The sequence below is a fragment of the Nicotiana sylvestris genome, chromosome 12 (assembly GCF_000393655.2).
Source record: "Nicotiana sylvestris chromosome 12, ASM39365v2, whole genome shotgun sequence".
NCBI classification, from domain to species: Eukaryota; Viridiplantae; Streptophyta; class Magnoliopsida; order Solanales; family Solanaceae; genus Nicotiana; species Nicotiana sylvestris.
Window position 1 is genome coordinate 22676674 of NC_091068.1, and position 19758 is coordinate 22696431.

General features: G+C 39.3%; 2 protein-coding genes across 2 annotated transcripts; both read right to left on the reverse strand.

Annotated features, from left to right (window-relative positions):
• Positions 1 to 981: 981 nt before the first annotated feature.
• LOC104231751 (uncharacterized) lies at positions 982 to 6347 on the reverse strand. Its single transcript, XM_009784804.2, has 2 exons — positions 4660 to 6347; positions 982 to 4317 (listed from the first exon to the last, which is right to left on the reverse strand). The coding sequence occupies exons 1-2, from the start codon at positions 5231 to 5233 to the stop codon at positions 4283 to 4285; spliced, it is 609 nt and encodes a 202-aa protein (XP_009783106.1). The 5' UTR covers positions 5234 to 6347; the 3' UTR covers positions 982 to 4282.
• Positions 6348 to 7850: 1503 nt separating this feature from the next.
• LOC104231762 (uncharacterized) lies at positions 7851 to 8579 on the reverse strand. Its single transcript, XM_009784817.2, has 2 exons — positions 8397 to 8579; positions 7851 to 8041 (listed from the first exon to the last, which is right to left on the reverse strand). Exons 1-2 carry the CDS (start codon positions 8506 to 8508, stop codon positions 7851 to 7853), a joined length of 303 nt encoding a protein of 100 aa, XP_009783119.1. The 5' UTR covers positions 8509 to 8579.
• Positions 8580 to 19758: the final 11179 nt, after the last annotated feature.

The window sequence follows — 19758 nt, forward strand, 5'->3', positions numbered from 1 at the left end:
AGAACATTTATCAAGAATTCTTACCTTGTAAAATGAACTACGGGGAAAGATGCAGAGGCGGATCTAGGATTCCAAGAAGATGGGTGTACTATTACAAAGAGTTGAATCTAGAATTTATATTTGACAGGTTTAACTTTTAGGTTCTTACCATAAATCCATTATCATTTAGAAATTATAGGTTAAAATTAAAAAATTTGTTGCAATTCTAGCGATTTTTAATATATATACCGATGCTCCAGAACAAAAATGTTGAAATCATTGAACCATGCAACATCATCCACTGCTATTAGTTTTAATTATATAAAATTTTGCGATAACAAAGGAGATCAATAATTTTAATGTATTAGATTTAGGGATGTTGAATGAATAAGCCAAATAGAAAAACAAGGAAAAAGAAAAAATACTTAATTAAAACACAAGAGGGGATCGACACTAGATATGCCTATAACCAAGATTTAAACCTCTAACTTCACTTGTAAAGGTACACCCAATAATTATTGTACTATAAGACTATTTGAGCTTGGGTGCATACTGATGGCGAACATGGTGTCTAACTTCTGCTTCTTCTTCATTGCGGCTTGAGTTACCAAATGGAAAATGAAAAGAGTCATGCTCGAAAAGCTTTTCTCTTTAATGGTCCTTACACGCGTGCAACTAGAGTAGTCGAGTCCCGGATGTTGGTATTGAATATTGAGTGAGAAAAGAATTACACAAATAGCTGGTTAATTTTTTTTTTTGCCGATATACATAGACTATACAGCGATATATATGTGTGTGTGCATGTGTTTGTCTGTCTGTCTGTCTCTCTGTGTGTGTGCGCGTGCACATGCGAGTATATATTATATCCATCGACTAACTTATGCATCGACACAAGGAAGAAGATAGTAGAGATTATTAATGCAAAAACAACAGCTTCTCAGTTTCGTTATATGTAACTAAAAAAACACAACGTGCCACTTATCATAAACAAGAGAAAGGAAATTAGAAAGGTAAAACATGTCATTTCTTAATTAATATTCAACTATTAATATCATCAAAATCCATTGTCGAGCAGAAAGAAATTGAACGAAAACCCTAGAGTTTCTGAAAACAGAGAAAAAAAAAAAGAAGAGAACATTATTCTGTCTAGAATGTTCTGCCGACATATTACAAAATATCCCAATATAACTAAAAACAATAACAAAATGATAAAAGCTATTTACATAAACTTGTGAGCTTGATAGGCTGATGGGCCCTGCAACTTTTGCTTGTATCGGGCCTGGACTGTAGTGCCAGTGTTAACACCCCCCTCAAGATGGAGGGTGAAAATACACCCAAGCTTGCAAATAATACTATAGTGAGACTGTCCAGGTAAGACTTTAGTCATGATGTCAGCGAGCTGGGTAGAACTGGGAACAAAATGCAAAGAAATAAGGCCAGAATTCAGACATTCACGTACATAATGACAATCAATTTCTATGTGTTTGGTATGTTCATGGAAGACAGGGTTCTTAGCTATGTGTAAGGCAGTTTGACTGTCACAGTGAATGGGAACATGACTGCAAATGGGCAGACCAAGATCACCGAAAAGTCAAACTAACCAAGAAACTTCAGCAACAGTCTTCCTCAAGGCCCAGTACTCAGCTTCAACTGAAGATAAGGATATAGTAGGTTGCTTCTTTCTTTTCCATGAAATAGAACTGCCACCAAGAATGATATAGAAACCAAATACATATTTGCGAGAGATAGCACAGCACATGCAGCCCAATCAGAGTTAGAATAACCAAGAAGAGAAAAATCAGAACTGTTGGAAAGAAGAATACCCTGGGCTAGATCATTCAGAAGATACCTCAAGACATGTAACGCAGCCTGTATGTGTGGCACTTGAGGATTCTGAAGAAATTGGCTCAAGTGCGGCACAGAAAAGGAAATATCTGGCCTGGTGTATCGTAAGAAGTTAAGTTTTCCTATCAATCTTCTGTAGGTGTTGGGATCAGATGATGGCTCTCCCATGTCCAACACCAATTTGGACAAAGGGTCCAAAGGAGTGAGAACATGAGTGAATGCTGGCAATAAAACTCAGCAATCATATCAGTGGCATACTTTTGCTGAGTCATAAGGTAGCCTTGAGGATTTTGGGAAACTTCTAACCCTAAAAAATAGTGTAGTATACCCAAATCCTTGATCTTGAGTTGAGAGTCTAAGAAAGACTTTAAGGAGTTCAATTCAGAGACATCATCCCCAGCTAAGAGGATGTCATCCACATATACAGCAAGAACCACCAGAGAACTGGAGGTTGATTTAGTGAAAAGAAAATAATCATTAAGACTGGAAATGTAGCCTCTAGATAGCAAGGCTTCAGACAGTTTTGAAAACCACTATCTGGAAGCTTGCGTGAGGCCATAGAGGGACTTCTTAAGTCTGTAAACCAATAGTGAAGAAGTGGAAGAAGAAGAGATTTCAAGGCCAGGAGGAAACTTCATGTAGACCTCCTCACTTAGGTCACCATGAAGAAAAGCATTATTGATATCAAGTTGAAAAATAATCTAACCTCTCTTGATAGCCAAGGTCAATAGGCATTTAATAGTGGTCAGTTTGACCACAGGGGAGAAAGTTTCAGTAAAATCAATGTCTTCCTTTTGAGCATCACCCCTAATAACTAGTCGTGTCTTATACCTTTCAATAGAACCATTAGACCTTTGTTTTATCTTATAGAACCACTTGGAAGGAATGTCTTTCTTGTTAGGTGGTAGAGGAACAATGTCCCAGGTATAGTTTGCTTCAAGAGCCCTAAATTCTTGTAGCACAGCCTCCTGCCATGCAGGGTTTGATGTTGTCTGCTAGTAAAACTGAGGCTAATATGAGGGTCAATGTCCCAGGTATAGTTTGCTTCATATGAGGGTCACTAAGATCAACCATGGAGGAATTAGGAGGAGGAGCAGGAAGTAATGTACAATTGCAAACATAGTCATTCAGGTAGGTAGGTTTGGTAACTGTTCTAAGAGATTTCCTAAGAGGAGGAGAAATATGAGAATGAGAAGGAATGTCAGAGGAGGAATTAGAATCAGTAGAACTGGGAGAAGGAAGATTAGAGATGACAGGACTGAGAGGAGGAGGAGAAACTACTAAAGGAGACATAGGAGGAAGATCTTCAGAAGCAGAAGGAGATGTAATGTTACAAGCAGAAGATGGGAACTCAGCAAATGGTTGTACAAAGGAAGGAAAGAATGAAGGATGAGAATGAAAAACTGATTTGTAAGGGAAAACATGTTCATGGAACACTACATCTCTAGAGTAGAAAACAGAAAAATTAGAAAGATTCAACAAGTTGTAACCCTTCTTTCCACAGGGATAATCCAAAAATAAGCAGGAGATGGTTCTTGATTGGAATTTATCCCTGCCCACCTTAGGAGATATGGCAAAGCAAAGGCAGCCAAAGGATTTTAAGTGTTCATATATAAGTGGGTGAATTCCCAATGTAATTTTTCATAAGGAGAGAGGTTGAGCAAAAAAGATAAAGGCATTCTATTGATAAGGTAAGTGGCAGTAAGTATGCACTCACCCCAAAACTTGAGAGGAAGCTTAGACTGAAATGGAAGTGCCCTGGCAACTTCCAAAAGGTGTTTGTGTTTTCTTTCCACAACACCATTTTGTTGTGGAGTGTGAGAATGGTTGTTTGATGAAAAATACCCTCATTTTTAAAGAAATTAATGGCTTCAACACTACTACCTAATTCAAAAGCATTATCTGACCTAAAAGTATGAACATTGGAATGAAAATGAACTTTGACCATGGATGTAAATGCCTTAAGGATAGGGCATTACCATTACAAGAGAGAAGGTGTGTCCAGGTTACTCTAGTATAATCATCCACTAAAGTGAAAAAGTACCTGAACCCTTTATATGTCTTAGTATTATAGGATTCCCAAATATCAATATGAATAAGTTGGAAGGGGGAAGTAGACTATATAGAACTATCATGAAAAGGTAACCTCTGTTGTCTAGCCATTGGGCAAGTTGGACAAAGGAAAGATTGTTTAGAAGAGACTTTTTCAGACAAATAAGAAATAGTCTCATTTTTTGAAAAGGTATAAGACCTAATCTTTGATGTCAAAACAAGTCCATTTTATTAATGGTGGATGTTTGATTACAAGCAGAATCAACATTAATTGAAGGTTGATTGAATAAGAAGTAAATAACTTGGCTTATTACAAAATACTGAACTAGGTTGTACTATAGAGGCAGGAAGAGAAGATGGAAATAAATCAGCATCTGGATGTAGATAGTATAATCTCCCAGCAGCCTTACCAATTATCAGTGACCTCTTTAGAGAAAGGCCCTGTATAAGACAATTGGTTTTGGTAAGTACTGCTATGCAATCCAACTGTGTGATAAGTTGATGAATAGAAATTAAATTGAATTGGAAAGACTGTACAAGAAGAACGTTAACCAATATTATATCATGTATAAGATGTAATGATCTAGTTGATATAACTTTTATAACCATTGGGTAAAGTTACAAGGAAGGGTTTAGGTAAAGGTGTGAGATTTTGAAGTAGATGTTTGTATGGAGTCATATGGTTAGTGGATCCTGAATCCAAAATCCAAAGTTGTATACCTAGATGTGAAGATGCACATGCATGAGAAACAGGAAAGTCAGCAACATAAGGACTGAACAAACCTGCAAAATGAGCAAAGCCAGAGTCTTCTGTGGAGGAAACATCAGGAGACATCCCAGTAGAGAGTTGAACTTGCTGAAACATACTCAGGAGATGTTGATATTGCTGCTTGGTAAAACCATAAACTGAATTATCAGAGGAGGCAGCAGATGAACGGGAAGGAGAGACATATGGAACTTCAGTCTGGACACAAGATGCTGATTTCTTATTCTTGGTGAACTTAAAATCAGTAGGAAATCCATGTAGCCTATAGCATTTGTCCACAGTATGTCCAGTTTTCTTGCAATATGTGCAAAAAATAGAATTTGCAGTCCTTTTAGAGTCAAAGTTGACTCTCTGAGTGAAGTTCCTATTGTTGTTGTTGAAACAAGTAGGAGAGGCTAGAAAAGATGCAGAATCACCAGAAAAACTAGGAGCATGTGGTGCTCTCTGGCTCTCATCCGCTTGTTGTAGGATAGAATAGACTTTACTTATAGGTGGTAAGGGATTCATCATCATGATGGTGCTTTTGATAGTAGAATAAGATTCATTTAATCCACTGAGGAATTGAAATAACTGTTGATCTTCTATGAACATGGGACGAGCCCCACATGAACAGGTAGGTCCCACATAAGATGAATTCAACTCATCCCAAAGTATTTTAAGTTTAGTAAAATAGTTAGATATGTGTGAAGAACCTTGCACAATTGTACTTATCTCTCTCTGAATTTGTAGATACTTTGACTCATTGGACTACCCAAACCTCTCATTGATATCTTTCCAGACCTCTTTAGCAGTTTTAAGACACATTACAATAGTGGCAATTTCTCTAGACATGGAGTTTATGATTCAAGACTTAACCATATCATTATATCTTTCCCAATAAGGATAATAGGGTGAGCCCGGGATAGGTTGGGATATTCTCCCATCTAGGATCCCTAGTTTATTCTTGGCAGATAAGGAAGTGAGCATGCTACTTCTCCAAAGAACAAAACCCATACCCTTAAAAGGTATTGAAACCAATTGGCTACCAGGACTGTCCGAAGGGTGGACATACAGAGGGTGAGATGGATCTAAGGAGAAAGGCACAAAATCTCCAGAGTTGGAGGTTGTGGTATTATCTACACTATCATGAATGCTACCCATGACAGCAGACTTAGCCAAATTATACAACCACAAAAGATACAATCACTAGAGATCGAAGTTGATCTGAAACGAACAACAATTTCTACACACACGCGACATGCAAATACAGAATATTCCTCACACATGAAGAGAAATAAGCTGTAAAGTAGTAGATAGGAAGAACGTTACCAACATTGTGAGAAAAATTCAAAAAACCCTAGGAAGACACTCGAATAAAGAAGAAAATGTTGATAAACACTAGATTCCAGCAACACAACACTAGGAGAGTGACATCAAACCAAAATTGTAGAAACTCTTAATTATTCTTCGAGGAATTCACGTCTCAGACGAGAACCCCAATCTCAGCGAACCAAACGGAAAAGACGAAAACTCCGGTCTAGAGTAACATCAGAGTGAAGGTGAGGATGAGATGATACCGAAACCATACTTTGATACCATATTAACATCATCAAAATCCATTGCCGAGCAAAAAGAAATTCAAAGAAAACCCTAGAGTTTCTGAAGATATAGAGAGAAAGAAGAGAGCATTATTTTGTCTAGAATATTCTGCCGACTTATTACAAAATATCCCAATATAACTAAAAACAATAGCAAAATGATAAAGGCTATTTACAGAAACTTGTGGGCTTGATGGGCTGCACTAATAGGTCGTGCAGCGGTTGCTTATATTGGGCCTGGACTGTGGTGCCAGTGTCAACATCAACTAATCATAATAATCCCTTCAGATTGGCCTCTCTCAAGTGGTTGAATTGGTAAGGAACAATTGAAGAACAATAGTCGATAGCGTCCTGATTCAAGAATTGATTCTCATCCCCAAATCTAGCAATATAATTATTATTCATAGTTGAAGTAGTTGGCAATTCATCAACTCTCATTGTTACTTTGTATTGTGGCATGATAGATGCGCGGTGAGTTGTGGGAGATAGAGATTGCACGAGTGAAGTTGCGGTTCAGTTTCGAAAAGGAAGTCATAAGTTCTAAACATCGTAAGAAATTTCGGAAGATCTAAAGAATGCTAAAACTGGCGATATTTTGTATCGCCTGAGACCGTATATATTATAGAAGATACATTATGTATTAAATTGCGGGTCTTGGCTAGTACTAAATACAAAAATCGCATGGTTAATAACTATTGACTAGTGATGCCAGAGAAGGGTGTGTGTTGTAGGGTAAATTTGAGCGTAGTTTATGTTTCAAACCTTAAAATCCAATTTCTAAAATTACATTAAAAAAATAGAACTACTTAAAATTTAATTTTCTTAAACACTACTTAAAATTTAATTTTCTTAAATTTGCATCGAAGAAATAAAAGAATTTCAATTATAAAATTGCATTGAAAAAATAAAACTACTTAAAAGTCCGAATTTCTGAAATTTGGAGATATAAAAATTTGGAACCCTTATAACATCAGATGCGAAGTGATCGAGTGCAAATTTCTAAAATGTATTCCAAAGTAGGTAAATTTACACACAAAAAAAATTATAAAATACAAATATAACTTCAATAGTGACTTTTTCTTTTTATTATTAATAAAACTAGCAAAAAAAAAAACTAAATAGTGACCCAGAAAACGGATCACCCGAGACTATATGCGAATATTGGAGAGAAGTTAACACAACTCATGCACTTCTAGTCGCACATTTGTTAATCACCATGCAAAGAATCACCAGGACAATGGAAAGCTTTTTAGATACGAAATCGACACCAAATTCAATCGCTTTGACCAAATCCTATATATAAGTTTAAAAATTCCACAACATATTTACAAAATTTAAAATCAAGTTGCAGTTACTAGTGCTTGACTTGAAGTTTGCTTCCTAGAATACAGGACCAAATAACATTCACAAATCTTGGATACGTCTATGTAAATCACTTTGGATTATTCATGTTAAATCCAATTATTCTGGTAATCATCGGAACCATGCCTGATATTACAAGCCCCAAATTTTAACATGAAAAAAAAAAGAGTATTAAAATTCAAAACAAAAACTGCAACCATTCCATAAAGGAGAAGGGTTACGAGTAAAATTAGAGTTCAGACAACTAAACAAAATGTTAGTTTTATCAACTACTTGCGAGGACGAGTATCTTCAGGGCCACCAACTCCAGAGGCAACTTTGGCTACGTCAACAGCAGTCGCTTCAGGTTTCTTCATTGCATACATAGTGCCGTACCAAATAGCACCGGTGATAGCAAAACCAACAAGTGCCATGGTCGTAATGCTATAAGGTAACCGCCCTCTTTGATGTAGTACAGTACCTACAGCGACGAATCCAAGATTTAAATATAATAGATTCAAGATTTTGAGTTATTGTTAAGAACCAATACTTCTAGAAGTATTTTTCTTAGAGCCAATGATAGTTTCTCTTTTTAGTTCCATACCTAATTAAACTTCGGGTTCGGGCTTTTAACCGATTTGAAATGAGTTTATCCCGAAATTATAGTATTATTTTTATCCCTATAGTAAGTGGGATAACAATCTCGAAATAACTAATCCTACAATAACTGTTTTCCAACCAAACGAACCCTTCCAGTGACACACAAACATATATATATATATATATATATATATATATATATATATAAATTAAATCGCTCGTAACACTCTTGGTACCTGGACTGTGGCCTGGTGGTCTCTTAGAGGCCTCAACTCCAGCATTTTTCACTTCCTCAGGACTCATCTTGGTTGTATCCGCCATTTTTCTCCATTCTTCGTTTCCTGCCATTTTCCTTTTATTGCTTTGTTTTCTGATCCCTCTCTGGTTTCTAACAGAGTTTTCTAGTGTTGCAGGTTTGTTTTTTGGGGTTGTTCTTTGAAATGAATGAGGTTTTCACTTTGCATGGTTTTATTAGGGCGGTGGGAAAGGTTTTGGGAAGGGGGATGGAACGTCAAATGATGACACGTGGTTACAAAACAGAAATAAGAGTGATGTAGAATAAACATGTGTCCAATTCTAGTGTTTGGCTGATGACTCCTAATTTTGTGCCTTTGGTTTACAGTTTTTTTTTTTTCTTTTTTTGTTGGAGCATTTTCTTGCTTATTGGATATTCGCTTGGTAAGGCAAAAACGTTTTTAAAAATAATAATTATTTTGATATTTTTCAAGATTCGGGTTAACTTAGTAGTGGAATATTTCTTTACCGGTTGTATTCATTTTATTTTGCGTCTATACCCGTTTTTTGTGTCACATTTTAACTAGTGCTGGCTTTACAAAAAAAAATCGCAAGCGTACCCACTTTTTCGCATAACTTCAGCACACGGGACTGAAGTAGCAAAGACAATCACGCAAAACTTCAGCATTCTAGTAGTCGGGCCTGAAGTTCTGCTGTAGAGCTGAAGTTTTTGTTTTGTGACTGGCAAACTTCAACTCTAAAGTTGAAGTTTTTGTGTTGTAACTGGGAAACTTAGAGCTGAAGTTTTTGTGTTGTAACTGGAAACTTCAGCTCTAGAGCTGATGTTTTTATGTTGTAATTGGGAAACTTCAGCTCTAGAGCTGAAGTTTTTGTATTGTAACTGGGAGCTGAAGTTTTTGTCTTTGTAACTGGCGAGCTGAAATTTTTGTTAATTTGCTGTATTTGTCAATTATAATTTTTTAGCTATATTTTTGTTGTTTTGCCTTAGTTGTAGCTAGTGGTTGTTAGCTGAAGTGGACTAGAATGAGCAAGTTATGTTTTTAAGAAAGCCACAAGATGCTCAATATATGTCCTCCGAGACAAAAGAAGGAATAATGGTGCCCAAACAAACAAAAATAAGTAGAGAGGCGTATGATTATATACTGCACAAAAATCATACCAAGAAATATATATATTTCCAAAGGGCACACAAACAAGTGAGCAATCCAAAACAAACCCAACTGGTAACTTAAACTTTTTCCTAAGACTAATTTGCTGTAAATTTGGAGCAGAAGTACAACTGCCGAACTGTTCAATTAAAAAAAATTGACCTTATAACTAAAGCAGCGTTGCTTCTGGAGATAAATACCAATTTATTTTGTAACTTGAAGAAGAAAACAAAAGAGGAGAAGGAGGAGAAGAAAGAGGGTTGAAATTATTTAAAAAATAGGTACAAGTTAAAAGTTTTTAAAAGAATGGGTATAGGTTAAATGGAGGCGACCAAATAGGACGCCCGTGTAATTTTTACTTTTATTATATATAATACTAGACGCCTTCGCACGGGCCCAACAATTTATGCTTAGATATAATTTGTTTGTAGTTTATGCCTTGACGAATTTCCTTAATTTTATTTTTTGCTGATAAAAGTTATCCAAACATTAAGTTTCAGATTATAATATTCTAGTATTTTGGTGAACTCCAAATCTTATAGGTAAAATAATATAGATTAATATATCTACTTTTTAAAATACTTTTTCCGGATTGTTCCTCTCTTTATTTGTATTTAATTTTGTTCTTCCTCCTTTTATTTTCCAATACGTTCGAGGGTTAAAAAATCAACTTATAGTAAATAAATATGATTTCTACAATATTTAACTCTAAGTTGATTAACTAAACTAAAAAAACACTATAAACTTCTATAACTTTAAATGTAATAATATATCTTTTTATCTTTAATATTTTTAGTATTCCTCATAATTTGAAAATAGGATATTTATTTTCTCTAGATTTTTTCCTGTTAAACAATGTACTTATTTGATCATGGCAGGGACCCAACATAGAAAGTGGCCGTCCAAATAATACTTTTAATTTTCTTGCAATGAAACTTGTAAGTTTCTAAAATATTACATTTTTACGTTGTTTTATTTTTTGTGAAACTTATAAATAATATATTTCACAACACAATAATTTATCTTTAACTCTAGAAATTAATAAAATAGACATTAAAATAAAATTTGATTTGAATTTGATAAATTAATAAGTGATCCTTTTTAGCACTCTCGTAGTCTCATTTTACGTGGTAGACATATTACCTAGAATGTAATACAATTGTCTTCCTTATAGTTCACTACTGAACTTATGAGACAATAATTATTAGTAGTAGGTAACTATATTTTCAAGTATTGTTAAGTTAATAAAACTTTAAATTAGTCCCTACTAAATCAAAGAGAACGTACCACTCTAATACTAAGGAAGAGAGTAGTATAGTAGTGCATAGTATTTTTTTTTTCCTTTGTTAAAAGTACCAATAATAATCAAAATTATATCTTCTTTATTAGTATTGATGATAACAATTACAAAAAACTAAAAAAAAATGTTTGAGGTTTATTCACCACATTTTTAACAATATCTCAAAATAATTTGTTAATAATCATCCGAGCTTATTTATGCTTGAGAGCTGAAAGTAATATCTATTGACTATTACTAATTGTTCATTGAATTTAGCGAAGTGGTTTTGTCAAATATGAGTTTTGTTGTATGTTTAGATGGGATGGGATGTGGGGTCCATGTGAGGTAGTACAAAGAAAGAACGTGGAGATGGCTGATATTTGTGATGACCCAAAAAGTCATCATTTGTTTTTAAATTGAATTCTACGTCCCGGGGTCTTAAAACCTCTTTTAGCATCATCTCGATTTGCGTGCGCCGTCCGGGCGCGTAGCCGGAAAGCCTATATGTGAAAATCTATGAAAAATAATAAGTTTTGACTATAAAATGAATTTATTTGACTTCGGTCAATGTTTTGGGTAAACGAACCCGGACCCATGATTTGACGGTCCCGAAGGTCCGTAGAAAAATATGGGACTTGGGCGTACGCCTGGAATCGAATTCCGAGGTCTCAAGCCCGAGAAATGAATTTTTGAAAGAAATTATTTTCTGAAATTGTTTAAAGGTTTTTGAAATGAAATTTGATTAGAACATGATGGTATCGGGCCCGTATTTTGGTTTCGGCACCCGTCACAGGTCTTATATATGATGTAAGACGTCTCTGTAGAATTTGGTGAAAACAGATGTCATTTGGCGTGATTCGGACCTAAATTGCAAAAATTGATGTTTTAAGAAGTTTAAGGAAATTCTTTGATTTTGAGATTTAATTCATTGTTAATGAGGTTATTTTGGCGATTTGATCGCACGAATAAGTTCGTATGATATTGTTGAGTTAGTACGTATGTTTGGTTAGAAGCCCCGAGGGCTCGGGTGTGTTTCGGATGTGTTTCGGAAGGTTTCGGACTAAGTAAAAGTTGCAGGTTTTCAGTTGTTGGTATTCAGATATGTCTTTCTTCGCATTCGCGGGAGGACCCTCGCGAACGCGATGCGTTAATTTTTGCTGAAGGAAATTCCTTCTACGTGAACGCGTAAACCAGGTTGTGAACGCGAGGTATTGGGGGGTTATCCTTTCACGAACACGGTCCTGGCCACGCGAGCACGAAGGTTAATTGAGCCTGAGCGGGGGTGGGGCATTTACCCTACGCGAACGCGAGGGCTCGAGGAGTTCTTTCCCGCGAACACGAGCCCACGTACGCCAACGCGAAGGTCTCTCAGGCCTGACTCATCGCGAACGCGATGAGCTGAGCCTGTCGCGAACGTGAATACAATTTTTGCCCAGTTATTTTAAGTCCCAAAAACAGAACACATTACGGGAATTTCATAATTTTTCACAAACTTCATCTTCTCCACACTTCTTGGTTGATTTTTGAAGGAGAACTTCACCATAGCTTCATAGGTATGTAATCCTAAGCTCGTTTTCTTCCATTTCTATCAACACCCATTAGATTTCTTGGCTTAAATCATGTGATTAAGGGTAGAAAATTAGGGATTTGGGTATCGTTAGGACTTTTTGGTTATTTGGGAATTTGACCTCGTTTTGGGGTCGGGTTTCAAAATAAATTGTATATTCGGGCTCGTGGGTGAATGGGTTATCGGGTTTTGGTCCGAACCTCGTGTTTTGACCAAGCGGGCCCGGGGTCGATTTTTTACTTTTTGGGAAGAATGATTAGAAAGCTATAATTAAACATTGGAATTGGATTGTTTAGCATTTATTGATGTTATTAAGTTGATTATGTCTAGATACAATTGATTTGGAGCCGAATTCGAAAGGAAAGGCGGTGTTTGAGGATTAAGTAGGCCGTGAAAGTTCGAGGTAAGTGTTCAGTTTAACCTTACCTTGAAGGATTAGGAGTTGAGTCCTATTTGCTATTTGCTTCTTGTTGAGTACGACGTATAGCATGGTGACGAGTATCTATACGTTGGTGTCGAGCATGACCGTGAGTCTTAAATTGTAACTTGTTGTGTTCCTAAATGATATTGCGAGTGCTTTAATTGATGTTTCTCGATATTAAGCAAGGATTAAGTTTGTTTTTCGTGGAAATTATTAAGTTTGAGTATTGGTGAAGCTAAAATGGTTAGATGTAGGATTAAGATTGTTTATAGCTGCTTCTCTCTTTCTAGGACGTACTTATTTATGCGATCGATTCCCTTGCCGGGATAGCGTGGTTTGTTAGTGATCCCTTGTCGGGACTGTTGTTATGATTATTGTTGATTGTATATTTGGAACGGGTTGCACGCCGCAACACTATTATTATATATGGATCGGGTTGCATGCCGCAACAATGATATGTTGGATCGGGTTGCACGCCGCAACAGTTATATAGGTGGATCGGGCTGCACGCCGCAACAGTATTAATTGATAAGGGATCGGGTTGCGCGCCACAATAGTGTTATTATTGTTTTGCTGTAGATTTTGAACTGTTCTCTCATACTTCTCTTAAGCCTGCTCGATTTGATATGTTCCCCGAAGCATGTACCCCCTCCCATTCAAACTGCTTATTTATGTTTATTTTCCGTCGTATATTATATAATTGCACAGGTTTATCTGGAGTCTGGTCCTATCCTCGTCACTACCTCGCCGGGGTTAGGCCAAGCACTTACCAGCACACGGGGTCGGTTGTGCTGATGCTACACTCTGCACTCTGTGCAGATACCGGAGCAGCTTTGGGTCAGTAGCACTTGGGGAGCCAGCCTTCAGTCCACAGAGATACTGAGGCAGTCCCGTAGGCATCTGCAGGTCCGACGTCTCTTCTATCTACTTCTGTGTTCTATTTTCATTTGTATCCCAGACAAACTGTATTTCTTTTCTTCAGACATCTGTATGTAGTATTCATAGACAATCCGTGAATATTGTGACACCGGTTTTTGGGTAGAGACGCATGTTGGTATTTTTATATTTATTTTGGTATTATATTAGTCTAAGTCTTCCGCTTAATTTCATCTTCCGCTATTATTTAAATGTTGATCACCTATCAATACAAGTTGTTAAAAGGATTAAAATAAAAAAGTTAAAAATTTCTAAGATGCGTGGCTTGCCTAGCTTCTACGAGTAGGAGCCATCACGACTCTCGCGGGTGGAAAATCTGGATCGTGACAAGTTGGTATTAGAGCTCTAGGTTACATAGGTCTCACAATTCACGGACAAGCTTAGTAGAGTCTGAGGGATCGGTACGGAGACGTTTGTATTTATCCCCCAGAGGCTACAGAGTTAGGAAAAACTTCACATTTGTTCTTTCTTGTCGTGCGGTTTTGTTTCTCAATGCTAATTAGATTTCTATTATGTTCTTTCGCAGATGGCGAGAACACGCGCTTCCTCATCCACCGCTCAGCAGCCCCATCCCCCAGTAGCAGCTCCCACGAGGAGCAGAGGCCGTGCTAGAGGCCAAGGTAGGGGCAGTGCTCAACCTCGAGCAGACGCACCAGTGGCGGAGCCTCAGGTTGATTTTGATGAGGAGGTTCCGGCCCCATCAGTTCTGGTGGGCCCAACTCAGGTCCCAGAGGGGTTTATTGCTACCCTAGTTCTTCAGGATGCCCTGGTCCGATTAGTGGGCCTCATGGAGAGTGTCACCCGGACAGGCTTGCTTCCTGTAGCACCAGACGTCTCTCAGGCTGGAGGAGGAGACCAGACTACTGGTACTCGCACTCCGGAGCAAGTAGCTCCCCAGTTCCAGACTCCAGTGGTTCAGCTAGTTGGAGCAGTTCAGGCGAGTGTGGTAGCTCAGACCGGTGATGGAGTAGCTATGTCTGTCGATGCTTTGTGGAGGCTGGAGAGGTTCACCAAGCTTTGCACTACCACTTTCAGCGGAGCATCTGCTGAGGATCCCCAGGACTATCTAGACAGTTGTTATGAGGTTCTCAGGAACATGGGGATTGTTGAGACCAATAGGGTCGATTTTGCTACATTTTGCTTGTCTGGATCCGCCAAGACTTGGTGGAGAGATTATTGCTTGGCTAGACCAGCCAGATCACCAGCCTTGACTTGGGAGGAGTTTGCACAGCTATTTCTTGAGAAGTTTCTCCCTATTACTCATAGAGAGGCCTATCGGAGGCAGTTTGAGGGTCTCCGGCAAGGTTCCATGACGGTTACCCAGTACGAGACCAGATTCATCGACTTGGCTTGCCATGCTCTTGTCATACTTCCTACCGAGAGAGAGAGGGTGAGGAGGTTTATTGACGGTCTTATTCAGCCGAATAGTCTTCAGATGGCTAGGGAGGCTGGGAGTGAGATTACTTTTCAGGAGGCGGCCAATGTGGCCAAGAGAGTGAAGACGGTTCTGTCATAGGGAGGTGGTCATGGGTCAGACAAGAGGCCCTGTCATTCAGGCCGATTTAGTGGTACCTCGTATGGAGGCAAAGATTCATATGGTAGAGGCCATCTTCCTAGGCCCTTTCAGTCAACACTTCAGGTTTCTCACGGTGCTTCGGGTGGTTGTGGTTCTCACATACAGTATTCCGATCAGCAACCCTACAGTGCACCACCAGCTCCTATCAGTGCACCGCCGCTCCAGAGTTTTTGGGGTGGTCATTCAGGTCACCAGGGTCAGTCTCAATTTCCTCAGTCGCAGCACTCAGGTGGATGCTATGAGTGTGGTGAGTATGGTTATATCCGGAGGTCTTGTCCGAGATTGGTGAGTACTTAGTTGCAGCAGCAGGGTTCACGTGCTATGGTTCAGGCACCAGATGTTCCACAAACCACCCAGCCAGCTAGAGGTGGAGGCCAGCAAGCTGCAGGCCGTCCCAGAGATGTAGCCCAGGGTAGTGGGGCCTAGCCCCGATGTTATGCTCTTCCTGCTAAGCCCGAGGCTGAGGCTTCAGATGCGGTGATCACAGGTACTGTTCTGGTTTGTGATAGAGATGCTTCAGTGTTATTTGATCCAGGGTCTACATACTCGTATGTGTCATCTTATTTTGCACTGTATCTGGTCATGCCTAGTGATTATTTGAGTGTTCCTGTTTATGTGTTTACACCGGTGGGTGATCCTATTGTGGTAGACCGAGTCCATCGCTCTTGTGTAGTTGTGATTGGGGTTCTTGAGACTCGAGTAGATTTGTTGCTTCTGGACATGGTCTATTTCGATGTTATATTGGGGATGGACTGGTTATCACCAGACTAGTTACTGGAGGAGGAGCACAGACTCCCGCTAATCACACTTTGAAGCAGATGGCTCCCCAGTAACAGACTCCAGCAGCTCAGCCAGTTGGGGTAGTTCAGTCAGCTTTTGCAGCACAGCCCGGTGATGGTCATGACATGTCTTCTGAGGGATTATTGAGATTGGACAAGTTTACCAAACTCTTTCCAAACCACTTTATTAGAGCATTTTTTGAGGACCCACAGGATTATCTTGACCGCTGCCATGAGGTTTTGCAGAACATGGGTGTAGTTGAGACCAATATGGTCGATTTTGTTATGTTTCAGATGATGGGTTCCGCCAAGAGATAGTGGAAGGACTATGTATCTACCAAACCAACTGGGTCACTTGCTCTTACTTGGGACCAGTTCTCTCAGCTATTTCTTGAGAAGTTCCTTCCTATCACTCGGAGAGAGAGTTACGTAGTCAGTTCGAGTGCCTCCAGTAGGGCAGCATGTCAGTCACCCAGTACGAGGATCGCTTTGTGGATTTAGCCTGTCATGCTAGTCTTCTACTTCCTACCGATAGAGAGAGAGTTAGGAGGTTTATTGAGGGACTCACTTATCCTATCAAGTTATAGATGGACAAAGAGACTAGGAGTGAGATTTCTTTTCAGATGGCTACTAATGTCACCAGGCAGATTATGGATGTCCTTTCACAGGAGAGAGGGCAGGGGTCTGATAAGAGGTCTCGTCATTCCGGTGGTTTTAGTGGTGCCTCATCTGGAGGTAGGGGTACTTTTGGTAGGGGTCATCCTCCCAGGCTATATCAGTCAGTGCTTCAGGCATCCCACAGTGCTTCATGGAGTCGTGGTCCTTATGTGCCTCATTTTGGCCAGCCAGCCTACAATGCACCGCTAGCTCCTATTAGTGTACCTCCTATTCAAAGTTATTACCATGGTCATCCGGCCCATTCGGGTCAGTCTTAGTTTCAGCAGCCACAGCTCCAAGATGGATATTTTGAGTGTGGAGGTTATGGGCATATCAGGAGGAGCTGTCCGAGGTTATTGGTCGGCATGCCATAGCAGAGTGAAAACAGTAATTTCATAAACAAGCCCCTCAGGCAAAGTATCACTCATATATATGGCCCCTTGGGCAAGTTTCTCAGTCATTCATGACTCAACTCTCGTCAATCAGTACTCACACTCAGCACTCCCGCTCAATATATATCTCATAGTAATAATCACTGCAGCGTGCATCCCGATCCGTAAATATATATAGTCGACTGCACTCACTGGGGGTGTACAGACTCTGGAGGGGCTCCTACAGCCCAAGCGCTATATCGCTGCGGCGTGAAGCCCGATCCAACATATCGGTGCAGAGCTTGATACATTATATATAAATGTCGTTGCGGCGTGCAGCCTTATCCATAAATATATATATAATCCTCACCATCATGTCCTTGACCCCTCTCAATCATTAACCTCACAGCCACTTGGGAATTTTAGTGAAAATCAGGGAACTCTGCCAAAATAGTTTTCATATATTTGAAAGTAGAGTAATGAAAACGAATTAAATAATAAACAGGTAAAAACATGACTGAGGTTATACTTTCGAATCAAAACAGTGTGAGGAAAGTAGTAAAATATCCCTGAGGGTCCAAACAGTTTGGCACAAGACCCCAAACATGGAATTCAGCCCAAATTAGCAGATTCATTTCTAAAACACATAGATAACATATAGAGTTTATCAAGATATGCAACTCTATAGTTGCCACAGGACGGACCAAGTCATAATCCCTAGGGGTGCATGCCCACACGCCCGTCACCTAGCATGTGTGTCACCTTATTTATCAAAACAGTATGAAATTCTGGGGTTTCGTACTCTCAGGTCTATATTTACAATCATTACTTACCTCAAACCGGACGAAAATCTACTCTGCGATTCCCTTGCCTCTCGACTCGGCCTCGAATCTCCCCGAATCTATCCAAAATTAGAATCATAACATCAATACAAGCCAAAGGGACAAAGCCCACGCGGAAGTTATCAAATTAAACTCAAAATCCCGAAATTGGTCAAACTCGACCCCCGAGCCCATGTCTCGGTATCCGATAAAAATCACAACACTAGAATCCTTAACCTCTTACGAGTCTATACATACCAAAACCATCAAAATCAGACCTTAAATGGCCCCTCAAATCCCCAATTTAAACTTTCCAATTTCAAGCCATAATTTCCCGATTTTTTACCCCTAATCTCTTCGATTTCCATGATTAATCAACTGAAATTCACCATATATATGAGTATTAAGTTCAAAAACCTTACCTCAACAAGAATCCCCTTGATTCCCTCTTCAAAACCCTCCAAAAGCTCTAATCCCGTCTCAAAAATGGTGGAAATGGGCGACAATTCGCGAAGGGATGCTTATATAGTTTCTGCCCGGTGATTCTGCATCTGTGGTCCATTACACGCTCCTGTGGTACCACTTATGCGGTCAACCAACCGCATCTACGGTTTTCACTTATCCGGTCATAGCTGCATCTGCAGCCTAATACTCGCACATGCGATCACGCAGGTGCGCTTCTCCCCTCGCATCTGCGGGTCCTGATATCCTTGGCCCTAACAGCTTCTGCGGTTTCTCTAGCACTTTTGTGGACCTCGCACCTACGGTCCCCAATCCACAAGTGCGGTTATGATAGGAGAAGCAGCTGAAGTTGCTCAAACTCAAAACCAAACTTTCCGACAACCTTCCGAATTCATCCTGAGACCCTCGGGACCTCAACCAAAAATACGAACAAGTCACATATCATCATTCAAACTCATACCAAACCTCAGAACACTCAAAATAACGCTGAAACACCAAATCACCCTCGAATTCAAGCCTAAGGATTTCCAAACATCCGAATTCCGCAACCGATCCAAAAACCTATCAAACCTCATCTGAATGACCTGAAATTTTGCACACACGTCACAAATGACACAAGTGACCTACTCCAATTTACGGAATTCCATTCCGACCCTGATATCAAGATTTCCACTACCGACCGGAAAATGCCAAATTTTCAATTTCGCCAATTCAAACCTAAATTTACCACGGACCTCCAAATTACATTCTGAACATGCTCCTAAGTCTCAAATCTCCTAACGGATCTATCCAAACCACACAAACCAAATTCTGAGATCATTTACTCACAAGTCAACTTTCGGTTGACTTTTCCAACTTAAGCTTCCAAATAAGAGACCAAGTGTCTCATTTCACTCCATGACCAATCCGAACACAGAACAACCAACACAATATGACAAAATACAGTTGAACAACACATAAAGAAGCATAAATGGGGAGAACAGGACTGTGACTCATGAAACGACCGGCCAGGTTGTTACTTCCTCCCCCTCTTAAACAAACGTTCGTCCTCAAACGAGTTAAAAACATATTTGAAGACTCAAATAGGTGAGGATATCTGCTACGCATCTCCTGCTCGGTCTCCCAGGAAGCCTCCTACACAGGCTGACCTCTCCACTGCACTTTCACTGAAACTATATCCTTTGATCTCAACTTTCGAACCTGACGTCCCAAAATAGCCACTGGATCCACATCATAAGTCAAATCATCATCTAACTGAACCGTGCTGAAATCCAAAACATGAGGCAGATTGCCAATATACTTTTGGAGCATAGAAACATGAAATAC

Coding starts and splice junctions, on each gene's coding strand:
- LOC104231751 (XM_009784804.2), bottom strand. CDS start 5,233: ATGTTCATAGAAGATCAACAGTTATTTCAATTCCTCAGTGGATTAAAT. Junction 4,318..4,659: donor TGGCTTTGCTCATTTTGCAG/GTTTGTTCAGTC, acceptor TGTCTTATACAG/GGCCTTTCTCTAAAGAGGTC.
- LOC104231762 (XM_009784817.2), bottom strand. CDS start 8,508: ATGGCAGGAAACGAAGAATGGAGAAAAATGGCGGATACAACCAAGATG. Junction 8,042..8,396: donor ACCACCAGGCCACAGTCCAG/GTACCAAGAGTG, acceptor TCGTCGCTGTAG/GTACTGTACTACATCAAAGA.